Source organism: Budorcas taxicolor, chromosome 1 (genome assembly GCF_023091745.1).
Source record: "Budorcas taxicolor isolate Tak-1 chromosome 1, Takin1.1, whole genome shotgun sequence".
Taxonomy (NCBI): Eukaryota; Metazoa; Chordata; class Mammalia; order Artiodactyla; family Bovidae; genus Budorcas; species Budorcas taxicolor.
In genome coordinates, this window is record NC_068910.1 from 66,765,425 (window position 1) to 66,778,869 (window position 13,445).

Genomic DNA, 13,445 nt, shown 5'->3' on the forward strand with positions numbered 1-13,445 from the left:
ATAACGTACTTTGTAGAATAACATGCAAGCATCAAATACCCCTCCTCCCATGTAACACATGACCTTTGATTCACACAGTCTCAGCAGCAAATGGGGCGGGGTCTTGTAGGGACCTTCTGTAACTGTATAAACCTAAATAATGGGAGTAAGTCTCTTTACTCCTATACAATGTACACTTCATTGTACAGATCAGAGGTCATCAGACTCTTTCTGTAAGGGTTCAGGTGGTGAATATTTTAGGCTTCGCAGGAAAACAAGCTCTTGCAACAATTCAGTTCCGCCTTGCAGCACAAAAGCAGCCACAGACTATACATAAATTGAATGACAGTCACTGGGTCTCAATAACAGTTTAGTTATGGGCTTCCCTGGTGGCACAGCTGGTAAAGAATCTGCCTGCCATGCGGGAGACCTGGGTTCACTACCTGGGCTGGGAAGATCCCCTGGAGAAGGGAAAGGCTACGGATTCCACGGACTATATAGCCCACAGGGTTGCAGAGTCTGCCACAGCTGAGCGACTTGCACTTTCACTATGGACATGCGTGCATGCGTGCTCAGTTGCTCGGTTGTGTCTGACCCTTTGCGACCCCATGGGCTGTAGTCCCTCAGGCTCCTGTGTCCATGGGATTCTCCAGGCAAGAATCCTGGAGTGGGTTGCCATGCCATTCTCCAGGGGATCTTCCCGACCCAGGGATCGAACCCCAGGTTTCCTGCACTGCAGGCAGATTCTTTACTGTCTGAGCTGCCAGGGAAGGAGTGTCTTAAATAATTTCTGTCCTCTCCTTCTGCATAACAGGCCAGCCCCATGCTTACTGAAGGACGGGGAGGCCCCGAGAGGCCCTCAGTGAACCCAGTTGGGTGTCAGTGTGGCCCCTTCCCTACGCGAGCCTGGCCCCTGAGAGGCGCCTGGTCAGAGCACCAGTCCTGCACTTGAACTCTGTCACTCGCTGAAGCTGCCGCCTTCAACTAAGAAGGGCCTTTCCGGGCCTGAAGCCCACCCAGTCTGCCCCAGGACATTGGACTGTCTCCGCCCTGAACCTAATGCAGCCTCATCAGAATCTGGTCCCCATGACCAGCCTGCCTGCCCCTGACTAGCTGGCACCTCCTTTTATGGAGGGTGGCACAGAGAGCTTACTCCTAACAGCACATCTGTCCCCCCTTCCTGCTGGACTCACTCTTAGCTGGTTTTCTTCCTGCTGTACACACATTCTCCCCACCTCAACAAGCTGCATCATACGGCCCAGCAGAGGAAGCGCTCATATCCTCAATTTCCTAAATGGTTTGAGGGCAGTCTTTACAATTGTCCTCTACCAACTCCGGGAGATGGTGATGGACAGGGAAGCCCGGCGTGCTGCAGTACATGGGGCTGCAAAGAGTCAGACATGACTGAGCAACTGAATGACAACTCTTTCTCCAACCCTGTCCCAACTCAAGGTGAACCTGATTGATAAAGTAGACATCTTATAAGGGGACTCCCCTGGGGTGGGGGTGGGGTGTCCTTTCCTCTCTTGTCATCCTGGATGGCAGGGGTCACGATTGGTTAGAAAGGCAGCCCAAGGGCCAATTCCTCGCCAGAGGTACAGGGCCCACCTGAGACAGCAGGTGGTTCCATCAACCAGTCCTAGGTACGTCATGGACCTACTGCGTCTCTACTTCCCATTGTCAAGGTTAGGCTGCCCGTGGGGGCTTCTTTCTGAAGCAGAACTTACGGCAACATGTCACTTTCTATGTGTGTTGGAGGGCAGGTGTGAAGTGATGCATCCATTTCCTAAACCTCGGGAATCAGATAAATGGATTTTTAGCCCATCAGTACTTGCCCCATGAGAAGACCAGCAGCCCAGCGGATACATTGTTGGCCATGAGCTCCTTCCCTTTGCACGCCTTGCTTGACGTATGCAACACATCACGTACGAATGCAGGGCTGATGCAGCTTCTGCAAACCCCCCTGCCTAACTTTTCAAGCAGTCCAGTGACACAAGTCAGAAGGTCTTGCTGTGTGACCTCTGGGTGAGTCTGCTGGGGGTCAGAGATAGCGTCATAGCAAAAAGCTGAAACTTTGCAGAAAAGAGGCTAAAATAAAGGAGGTGGAGAGGAAACGTTCACACAGACTTTCAAGTGTCTATTCATTTATTTACAGTTTTTGGCCTCACTGTGCAACAATGTAGGATCAAACCCGCCATCTTCAGCATTGGAAGCATGGAGTCTTAACCACTGGGTCACCAGGCTGATAAAAAGTTAGTGAAACAGTCTTTTACTTCTAGTTCGGAAAAAAAGAAGGTCCCTTAAATTACTAGAAAACTATTTACAGGATTAATCACATTTTAAGCCAGGAGACTGGGTGTCAAGGACCACTCAGTGTCCTTTGATGGGAGAGGCTGGGACAGGTTCCGTGACCTGCGCAAAGGGCCCAAGGTCCTTGCCAGAACCAAGGAGAAGACCCCGTCTCCTGGCCACCTAGCCCAGGCAACAATGTCCGAAATATCACAGCCTGTTTGCTAACAAATAATTACATGCCTTTTTAGTGTTTAAGCAAAAACTTTTTTTTTTTTTGGTATGCAGAATCAGTCCAGAAACTTGCAGGATTTAGGCCTTGTGGTTCCGCTGGTAAAGAATCTGCATGCAATGTGGGAGACCCTGGTTCGAGCCCTGGGTTGGAAAGATCCTCTGGAGAAGGGAAAGGCTACCCACTCCAGGATTCTGGCCTAGAGAATTCCATGGCCTATATAGTCCCTGGGGTTGCAAAGAGTTGGACACGACTGAGCGACTTTCACTAGTTAAAAAAATGTTTGTCTCTCTCACAACTAACTTCTTCCCAGGCACCCCCAGGGTCTTTTTGTGACGAGACTAAGGAGCAAGTGGCTCTATCCAGTCCTGACAGGCCTGTCGCAGCTTCCTTGGGTCAGAGAACTCCTTCCGTGGGCTGGTGGCTCGGGCCAGCGGTTTGGTTCCAAGTGCTTTGGGGAGTCCCTTCTTGCTCATTCTCTGGAAACGTCACAACCGACACGGAGTCCCAGGTGTCTTCCTTTGGTGAGCTGTCCTTGTCCAGGGCGTCTAAGATGGGCTGAGCCGGGTCCTTCAAATACTTGAAAAATTGAAAACCATCACCATAATTAGTCTGTAAGTTCCCGATATCAGACATTTTGATTTTAGTTCGAGTTGGCATAATCCTGTTATCATTTTGGTGTAACTTCCACTTCTATCCTCCAACGAAACAGCTTCAAATATCCTGAAAACCCCTCCCCGCCCCTCATGTCAATAGCTTTCACACGAATCCAAGGACCAACCAAGGGGATGCTCTGAAAGTGTGCAGGGTGTGTACTTGCTGCACTGGCTGGATGAGGGCTTGTGGGCTGTTCACCTGGAATGTCTCTGGAATTCTAACTTTTAAGGAAAGGAGGAAATGAAGCCTCCTGGTCACCTACAAGGTGAGGGTGAAGAGGGAAAGTTCACGGGCATTTTTTTCTCAGCTACCGCAACCCACTAGGTGTTTCTGCTTTCTATGACATACACGTGGGTGCAGAGGATCTGCAGCGGACAGCCGCAGGTGAATGAGAAAGTGCAGGTCCTTGATGCGAAATGCTGATCTACGCCCTCAACGTGCTGTGTCTCTCCTGCCTCTGCTTTGGGCTTAGACATCAATTACCAAGGGCTTTCCAGGTGGCTCAGCGGTAAAGAATCCGCCTGCCAAAGCAGGAGACGCAGGTTGGATCCCTGGGTCAGGAAGACTCCCTGCAGGAGGGCATGGCATCCCACTCTGGTATTCTTGCCTGGGAAATCCCATGGACAGAGGAGCCTGGCGGGCTACAGTCCATGGGGGTCGCAGGGAAGTCGGACACGAATGAGCGACTGAACGACCACCACCACAACCAAGTTACCAAGCACCGACTGCGTGGCTCTTGGAAATGCTGAAAGATACTGAAATCCAGTCAGCTTAGCGCTGGCTGGCGAGACAGCAGCGGGTCACGTGTGCTTGTGGAACCTCACAAATGGAATGCAGCCAGCTTAGCGCTGGCTGGCGAGCAGAGAAGCAGCAGCGGGTCACGTGCACTTGTGAAACCCCCAAAATACAAGTGAAACATGAGTCATTTTCTCATGTAACTTCAGTGACCTTTGATATAGACTTTTCACACTTTCCCAGGAAAGCAGATCGAAAGACTCTGTGTTTTAGGTTCAAGCCCCAAAGAAACAAGTAGCAGTAAGTTCACTTACTGGGGCCCTGCTGCTAGTTCTACTGAGAGACGGTTTTTGTTTTTTTTGGTTTTGTTTCTTAGTTTTTTGGCTTCATCACACGGCATGCGGGATCTCAGTTCCCTGAACCTACGCTCTCTGCAGTGGAAGTGCAGAGTCTTAACCACTGGACACCAGGGAAGTCCCGAGATGGAGATCATTAATGCAAGTAAAACTCCGAGCTGACAGCTGTTCTGGTGTGACAGTATTAACCAGGAAAATTGGTTGCTGTTGTTCTTGCCGTTATTGAAGTTTCGTGGTAGGAACACCTAACCTGAGCTCTACTCTCCTAACACATTTTGAAGTACGCGTGCATGCTCAGTCACTCAGCCGTGTCCAGCACTTTCCAACCCTATGGGTTTGTAGCCCGCCAGGCTCCTCTGTTCATGGGATTTCCCAGGCAAGAATACTGGAGTGGGTTGCCATTCCCTTCTCCAGGGGACCTTCCCGACCCAGGGATGGAGCCCGAGTCTCCTGTGCCTCCAGCACGGGCAGGTGGAATCTTTACCACCACGCCACCCGGGAAGCCCGTTTAAGGGCACAACACAGTACTAATTATAGCACAATCTTGTACAGCAGAAACCAGAACTTATTCATCTTGCATAACTGAAACTTCCTACCGTTTGAAAGCAACGCCCTGCTCCCCTCTCCCCTCACCCCTGGTAACCACTGTGTCACTCTCTGCTTTTCTATGAGTTTGACTATTATTCTACTTAGAGTCTTCAGAAAGCAGAATCCTACAGCATCTGTATGCAGGTCCCAGTAGGGAGTTCAACGTGTATTTCTCATAATGTCTGTATCCCTTAAACAGCTCATGACATATGAAGGAAAACAAGTGACTGCAGCTCTTTCTAGACTTTGTCTTTATAGACGAGATATAACAACATGAGACTCTGTTTCTAGTACTTTTATTCTGATTTTCCTGAAGAATGATAAACCTCCAGAGGCAAACAGTTTCAAGTATTCTTCTGTCAGCTAGCTTCTGATCCCAAGAACGTCCCAACGTCCTCAGAGGACCTGGCTGCCTCACTGAGCCTTGGGGAGGGGGGCTGCGGTGTGGCTGGGCAGGAAAACAAGACTTTCTGTAAGACCTGCTGGACTATGAAGGCTGAGCACCAAAGAATTGATGCTTTCAAACTGGAGTGCTGGATAAAACTTTTGAGAATCCCCTGGACAGCAAGGAGATCAAACCAGGCAATCCTAAAGGAAATCAACCCTGAATATACATTGGAAGTTGGAAGGACTGGTGCTGAAGCTGAAGCTCCAATACTTTGACCACCTGATGCAAAGAGTCGACTTGTTGGAAAAGCCCCTGATGCTGGGAAAGACTGAGGGTAAAAGGATAAGCTGGTTGGATGGCATCACTGACTCAATGGACATGAGTTTGAGCAAACTCCGGGAGATGGTGAAGGACAGGGAAGCCTGGTGTGCTGTGGTTCATGGGGTTGGACATGACTTAGCAACTGAACAAGGCCCACCCATTCCACTTTTCTTTAGTAAATTCTTTAAAGTAACATGGCCTGTGCACTAGGCATGCAAGGCTTTGAGCTCATGGCTCTCGGTGTGTTTACTCTAGAATCCTCCTACGTGCACACTGTCTGACCCAAAGCTCATGCTCTTGACTGCAGCCTCCACTGGTCCATGAGCTCCAGCCAGGCTCCCTGGGGACAGTCTCCAAAAGCCTGGGATTGATGTGTTGTCTCCAGTGGGACCTACCGCGGCCAATCTCCTGAATGGGCCAGACTAGGCCATCTTTTGGCCAACCTCATGCCATTAAAAAAAAAATTTTTTTTTTAATTGTGGAAAAGTACATATCACATAGGGGCTTCCCTTGTGGCTCAGTGTAAAGAATCCACCTGCCAATGGGGAAAATGCCCTGGAGGAGGAAATGGCAACCCTCTCCAGTATTCTTGCCTGGAGAATCCCATGGACAGAGGAGCCTGGCGAGCTAGTCCGTGGGGTCGCAAAGAGTCGGACACGACTAAGCGAATAAACAACAACAAACACATGACATAAAATTTACCGTCTTGACCCCTTTTTAAGTGTGCAGTTCAGTGGTGTGAAGTCTATTTGGATCGTTGGGCAACCATGACCACCATCTGTCTCTAGGACTTTTTTCATTTTATTCACAGTAAAATTGAAACTGTCCCCGTTAAATATGAACTCCCCATTTCCTCCCTCCCTCCAGACCCAGGCAACCTCTATTCTACATTCTGGTTCTGTGAATGTGAGCACTCTTAAGTGCTCGAATATGTACAATCATGTAGTATTTGTCATTTTGTAACCCGTTTATTTCCCTGATTGTAATGTCCTCAAGGTTCATCCCTATCATAGCATGTCTCAGAATTCCCTTCTTTTTTAAGGTTAACATTCCATTCATATGTATACAGCAGATCTTTTTTGCGGGGGAGTGGTGAATCATGAGGCTTGCAGGAATCTTAGTTCCCCGACCAGGGACTGAACCCCAGGGCCACGGCAGTGAAAGTGCATAAGTCCCAACCACGGGACCGCCGGGGAATTCCCACCGCATTTTATTTATCCACTCATCTGTCAACAGACATTCAGGGTGTTTCTACCTTTCGGCTATTATTCAGCAGAATAATGCTGCCATGAAGATGAGTGTACAAATAACCAAGTACCACTTTTAACTCCGACCTCTATGTCTGGCTGTGGCCACTGTCCTACTCTTAGGTGTTAATGGGGGGCAAGAAAGACTGACCAGTCACCCCTGTGGGTGTGCACACACATACCTCTTCTATCTGTGATGGAATGCTTGGCGGAGAGTGGAACCAGTGCTTAACCAGGCCTCTGTATTTCAGAACCAGGAAGAGACAGGACCCCACTACCACTGATAGCACCAAAAAGGTTGTCGCGGCGGCGAGGATGTCTTGCTGAAGCTTGACAGAGGCTAGAGAGACAACCAAAAATGGACAAGGTGACCCCCACATGTTACAAACATCAGGTAATTTCTCACCCACCACTGCATAAATACACTTGATGTCCCAGGAAAATGAATGGATACTGCCTCTCTTCCACCCCACCCTGCATGCTTTATTGAACTCTTGAGAGTCCCTTGGACGGCAAGGAGATCAAGCCAGTCCCTCCCAAAGGAAATCAGTCCTGAATATTCATTGGAAGGACTGATGCTGAGGCTGAAGCTCCAATATTTTGGCCCTGATATGAAGAGCTAACTCACTGGAAAAGACCCTGATGCTGGGAAAGACAGGGCAGGAGAAGAAGGGGGAAACAGAGGATGAGACGGTTGGATGGCATCACCAACTCAATGGACATGAGTGTGAGGAAACTCTGAGAGATGGTGAAGGACAGGGAAGCCTGGCGTGCTGCAGTCCATGGGGTCGCAAAGAGCCGGGCACGACTGAGCAACTGAACAACACAGGCAATCCTAAAACAAAGCAGGTGTTACCCGTCTGGCAGTTCTTGTTCTGGAGATTCCAGCACAGCCTTGTTATATCTACTGTGAATTGCTGTCTTAGCCCGTCCTCTCTGGATCTCCCTACACTCATCACTACCCTTCACCGAATAAGCAGTCCCTGACTGCACTATTTTAGGAGTGTTCTGATCCCAGCTCAGAAAGAAAGCACTTAGGAAAGCATACGTTACCATCTGCTGCTGTTTTGGAGCATGATATGTTGCTTAAATGTCCAGGTCGAGAGATGTTTTCTTTGGTCAAAATCAGTTTTGCCTGGACTTGAAAACAGTATACTCTTAAGGGTTTTAAATCATTCAATGTGATGAAGTTACTCTCGAAAGGGTCTGTCACCTGCGGAACAAGCATCAACAACCGCACATGAAGATTACCCACACGTGTGTGATCAAAGCCTTCCATCTTCTTCAGTGTTTCCCCAGATTCACATTGAACACAATAACCAAAGAATAAGGCAATTCTGGTTTTAAAGAGACAGAATACCAATTTTACACACATAATGCTTACAGCCGACAAATTTCGCTTGTCAAAGCTAGGGAGGAGTGCTGAGAAACTGCTGATGGCATTAGAGCTGTATTTCTGGCCGTGAGATCTGAAGCCCCATTGCAGCAATGGAGCGTCCAGAGCTCAAGTTTAGCAAATCCCAGTTTCCAGGACGAAATTTTCTCCTTTGAAATGAACATTGTATATTTCATGGTTAGTCTCGTCTACAGCTTCAGGTCAGTTGATGAACAGAGGGGAAAAGGGAATTCTAGGAAATGATGGTGCTTGGGTTCCGGATCTGCTTCTGGTTTTCGCTTCACCGTGCTGATTCCCTTTACAGTTCTGGTGCACATGGTCTTAGAGGTTTATGTCATCAGGGAAGAGTTGGGTCCCAAATTCTTTAGAGGGTCGTGTCCCGTCTCCACCCCTGCTGTGACCTCCCTCCAGTTTGTCGCCTCCACATATTTGGTCGATGGCCCCTCTCTCATTCTGGACAAACTGTCACTATTCTACAGGGAAATGAGAGAAAGACACCACACACTATGGCAGTACGGGATTCCTCCTAAAGGACTGCTTTCGTATTGGGAGACACAGCAGAAAACACGAGGCTTCCCTGGTGGTGCTAGCGGTAAGGAACGCAGGAGACACAGGAGACGCAGGTTCGATCCCTGGGTCGGGAAGATCCCCGGAGGAGGAAACCCATTCTAGTATCCTGTCCTGGGAAATCCCATGGACAGAGGAGCCTGCCAGGCTCCAGTCCATGCGGTCACAAAGAGTCAGACACGACTGAGCGTGCACGCACACACGCACACACACACACACACACACACACACACACACACACACAGAATACGCTACAACCATTTGAAATGGTGGCAGGTAACACATGCTTCAGAATGTGGAGATGAAGTGCCTTATTACATATGTTGACTGAAAAAAAGGCAGATCATTCAACAGTATATAGGATATGATCTCATTTTTAAAAATACAAATGGTCATACTATATTTGAACAATAGGATTATAGATGATTCATAACTTTCTAGTCTCCTGTTTAACAATGATGACTGCCAGGGCAGAAAAGAAACGACTTTTACTCATGACACCACATAAAGCAATTTCAGGGAATTCTGTGGAAGTCCAGTGGTTTAGGACTTGGTGCTTTCGCTGTCATGGCCTGGGTTCAATCCATGGTTGAGGAACTAAGTTCCTGCAAGCTGTGTGGCACAGCCAAAAATTTTTTTTAAATAAGAAATAATTATTTTTAAAAAGGTAAATTTAAGGACAATATGCTTTTCTGAAAAAAAAAATTATCTATTTATTTGGCTGTGTTGGGTCTCAGCTGCAGCACGTGGGATCTTTCCTTGTGGCGCACAGGCTTAGCTGCCCTTCAGTATGTGGGATCTTAGTTCCCTGACCTGGGATCGAGCCCAGGTTCCCTGCCTTGGAAGGCAGATTCTTAAGCACTAGACCGCCAGGGGAGTCCCAACACTATTCTTTTTTGAGTTTATTTCAGCAGCCAGTTGGCTTTTCCAAAAGAATCACAGACTACAGAGAATAGCTACCGTTCTGAGACTGCTGTCCTTAGAAAGGTCTTGTTTGCAAGGCTGACCCAAGGCTGGCATCTGGGAACTTGGCTTTGAGGAGCGTCCCACCGATCCCTAAGTGATAAGGCTGTTTTAATGTATAAATGATGCTTCTGACGCTGAACGCCTGCTCTCCCTCTGGGAGTCAGGAGCTCTGGTGTCTCTGTTGGGTCGAGGGTGCCTGTGTGACCAGCCCCCAGTACGAGCCCTGGGCACTGAGTCTCCCAGAAGATTTTCCAGGAGATGCGATTTCACATACTCGGTCACGCTTGTTGTTGGGGGGATGAGGGGAAGACTTCTGGAAGCTTCTGCCTGGACTCCTTCAGAGTCTGCCCCCTGTGTCTATTCCCTTTGATGACTCTGTTCTGTGTGTTTTCTCTGTAATAAGTCACAGCCTTAAGTACAACTGGACGCTGAGTCCCTGAGTATCCTTGGGGCAAATCTAGGGGTTGGGTTTGGGGCCCTTGACATTTGGACTCACAGTTGGAATGAGACTGTATTAGTGGCTTTCAGAGTCACTTTAGCCACAGAATCTTTTGCTCGTGGAAGTCCAAAGCATAGATGCTCTGGTTGAAAGGGGAATCCCTTCTGGATTCTTCCAGACCTCCTCTGTTCCAGTTGACCAGACCTCTGAACTCAGATTTGGGGAAACGATTATTTCTTTCTGGCTGAAAGTCTGCCCTTCAGTGAGTTTTGCCTTCCTCGGTGTTTTTACACTCACCGTAAAGAAAGAGGGCTTCCCTCCTGGCTCAGCTGGTAAGGAATCTGCCTGCAGTGAAGACCTGGGTTCGATCCCTGGGTTGGGAAGATCCCCTGGAGAAGGGAAAGGCTACCCACTCCAGTATTCTGGCTTGGAGAATTCCATGGACTGTTTAGTCCATGGGGTCGCAAAGAGTTGGACACACTGAGCGACTTTCACTTTCATAAAGAAACAGAGCAAGTGCAAATATCAGCAACGTGGGAGAGACACAGCACTGAAAGCATGGGCCCCGGAGCCAGGCGTCTCCTCCGCTCGCCTCGGGCAGCCCTCACACTCGCTCTCCCTCTCAGTGAAACTGGGGGCAGAAAGGCTGAACAAAAGGATGTATTCAAAGTGACCAGCCCAGTGCCAGACACGAAGAAAGCTCCAGATAAACATACAGCTCTTAAAATTCTTATAAAAATTAGAGCAATGTTGAACATAGGAAATCAGGAGGTTTACACACATAGTGAAACATCATTAAATGTAGCTTGAAGGGACTTCTCTGGCAGTCTAGCGGTTATGACTCTGGGCTTCCACGGCAGGGGCACAGGTTCGATCCCTGGCTGGGAACTAAGGCCCATCCCCCAGCCCCCCTGCTGTCACACAGCGTGGCCAAAAAATAGGAAAAAAGTGCAGCTTGGATGATCAGACACTGGAGGTGACTAAAGGCCATCAGTTTTTCCTTGTGATACACCCAGGGCTGACCAGGCCCCTTTGCTCTGACCCCTCCTTTGTCAACTTTACCCTGCCCGAGCCCCTCATGTGGCCCCATTTCTCTTTTTTAAATTAATTAATTAATTTTATTCTGGCTGTGCTGGGTCTTTGCTGCAGTGCACGGGCTTGGTTGCCCCGAGGCATGTGGGAATCTTAGCTCCCCAACCAGGGACTGAACCTGTGTCCTCTGCATTGGAAGGTGAATCCGTAACCACTGGACCACCGGGGAGTCCCAGGCCTGCATTTCTGATGGATCCGGGCATGTTCAGTTCCCGGATGTGCCCAGCCTTCTCCAACCTACTGGCCCTTCTCCTTGGTACACGCCCTCTTCTCGCCTTCACTGAGACTTTTCACCTATTTGCATCGCCTTCTTTGAAAACCATTCAGATCAGAGATGTCACACAGCTTAACCTTGCAGACTGCAGGAGTGAAAATAGGCCCATGAGTAGAAACAGGCCCATGAAACCTTCCCAAACGCTGGAGTCTGGCAAAGACTCCCTGGGCACCGGCTGAATCCAGACCCAGACCGCAGGTACTGTGTGATACGAGGCAGAGAGGGCCCTGAAGATGGGTCTTGTCCTCTAAGGGTGCACTGGCATACCCTGGTGTCCTTGGCCATTTGATTTTCCTTTTGGCTGAGCAGAGCAGCTCGTGGGATCTTAGTTCCCTGACCATGGGTTGAACCCACCAACTGCAGTGGGAGCTCAGAGTCTCAAGCACTGGACTGTCAGGAAATCCCCTCCTTGGCCTTTCGTTTGCTATCCAGAAACTCCAAAGAAAAGAACATCCAAAACAAAGAAGAACATGCTCTTGCCTGTTTGTCTCCTGCCTTCTCCCAGTAGTAGACATAATACACAAAATAGGCCTCGGAGGAAGGGACATCGAAGGGAGCAGAAAGCCTGATGATAAGCGAGCCTTCTTCTGGGGTCACCCGGATGTTTTCTGGAGGCCCAATGGTAGCTGAAATAGAATTACAAATGAGATCCATTAGTCTATGTAGATACATGTGTGTACACGTACGTGTATAAATATATATATATATCCTATGCAGTGCTGAGTTGCTTTAATCGTGTCCGACTCTGCGCCACCAGGGACTGTAGGACTGTAGCCCACCAGGCTCCTCTGTCCATGGGATTCTCCAGGCAAGACTACTGCAGTGCGTTGCTATTTCCTCCTCCAGGGGATCTTCCCAACCAGGGAATGAACCTGTGTCTCTTGCATCTCCTGCATTGGCAGGCAGATTCTTTACCAGAGGTCTTTCTGCCATACGCTATGCTAATAACATGTTTTATAGGCCAGCTTTATGGGGTTTCCAGAGAGCTGGAAGGTTAACCAAAGGTCAAATTTTCATGAAGAGAGGGAAAAGATTTTGTTAGCTCTTACCTTCTATATATATATATTTTTTTCTCTGTTACATTTTTTTATATAAATAAAAGTGGTGCTTACAAACTTTTAAATACATTTCTCTTTTAGCTTTTTCCAATAGGATAACTGAGAAACACTGCCATCATGAGGGCTGCCCCGGCTCAGGGTAAAGAGCCTGCCTGCAGTGTAGGAGACTTGCAGATGTGGGTTAGATCCGTGGGTCAGGAAGATCCCCTGGAGGAGGAAGTGGCAACCCACTCCAGCCTGGAAAAACCCACGCACAGAGGAGTCTGGCAGGCTGCCGTCCAGGGCATTGAGGACTGAGCGACTTAACAGCAACACTATCATCAGTCTATTTGTTAAGACTTTTCACATACTGGAATACATGTCACTGGAGAGCCAAGTACTGTGATTCTGGTACACTCTAGAAGAAAGACTATAGCATTTATTAAGTAAGCATCTAAACTGGATAATTAACCAGAGGAACTCAGATCAAAGAACAGGTCATGTGCTCCAAGTTCTTAGGGGCCTGTTTCTGCATGTTTGACACACGCACGCAGACGATCATATCGCTGGGAACCGTCACATGTTCACGAGAGGGGGGCTGGCTTTCTCTCTAGCTTCCACGCCCCACCCTGGGCTCTCCCGGGTTGGGGAGGGTTAGGCATGTGGTCTGGCCACCTTTCTCTCTGGGTAAAAGTAACTGGTCCCCGCAGGGTCTGTACTCTTGCACTCTCACCTCCTTTGTTCTGGTGGAGGAACTAAGTCCAGACAGATACACTGTCAGGCGGGGCCCGTCTCAAGCCCCAGTGTTGGTAGCAGGCTGGCCACGAGGAACAGGAAAAGCTCTCACCACACCCGCTCACGGACGCTGGCACGCACATCTTC

The 13,445-nt window shown here is 48.8% G+C and overlaps 1 protein-coding gene across 1 annotated transcript in view; it reads right to left on the reverse strand.

Moving 5' to 3' along the window:
* Positions 1 to 2,114: 2,114 nt before the first annotated feature.
* The window catches only part of IFNGR2 (interferon gamma receptor 2), a 33,709-nt gene continuing 22,378 nt past the window's right edge, over positions 2,115 to 13,445 (reverse strand). Inside the window, exons 4-7 of the mRNA XM_052639480.1 lie at positions 12,007 to 12,152; positions 7,846 to 8,005; positions 6,975 to 7,132; positions 2,115 to 3,079 (exon numbers count right to left, since the gene is read on the reverse strand). Coding sequence (XP_052495440.1) covers positions 2,897 to 3,079; positions 6,975 to 7,132; positions 7,846 to 8,005; positions 12,007 to 12,152 — 647 coding nt within the window. The 3' untranslated portion in view covers positions 2,115 to 2,896. The remainder of the gene's footprint in view (positions 3,080 to 6,974; positions 7,133 to 7,845; positions 8,006 to 12,006; positions 12,153 to 13,445) is intronic.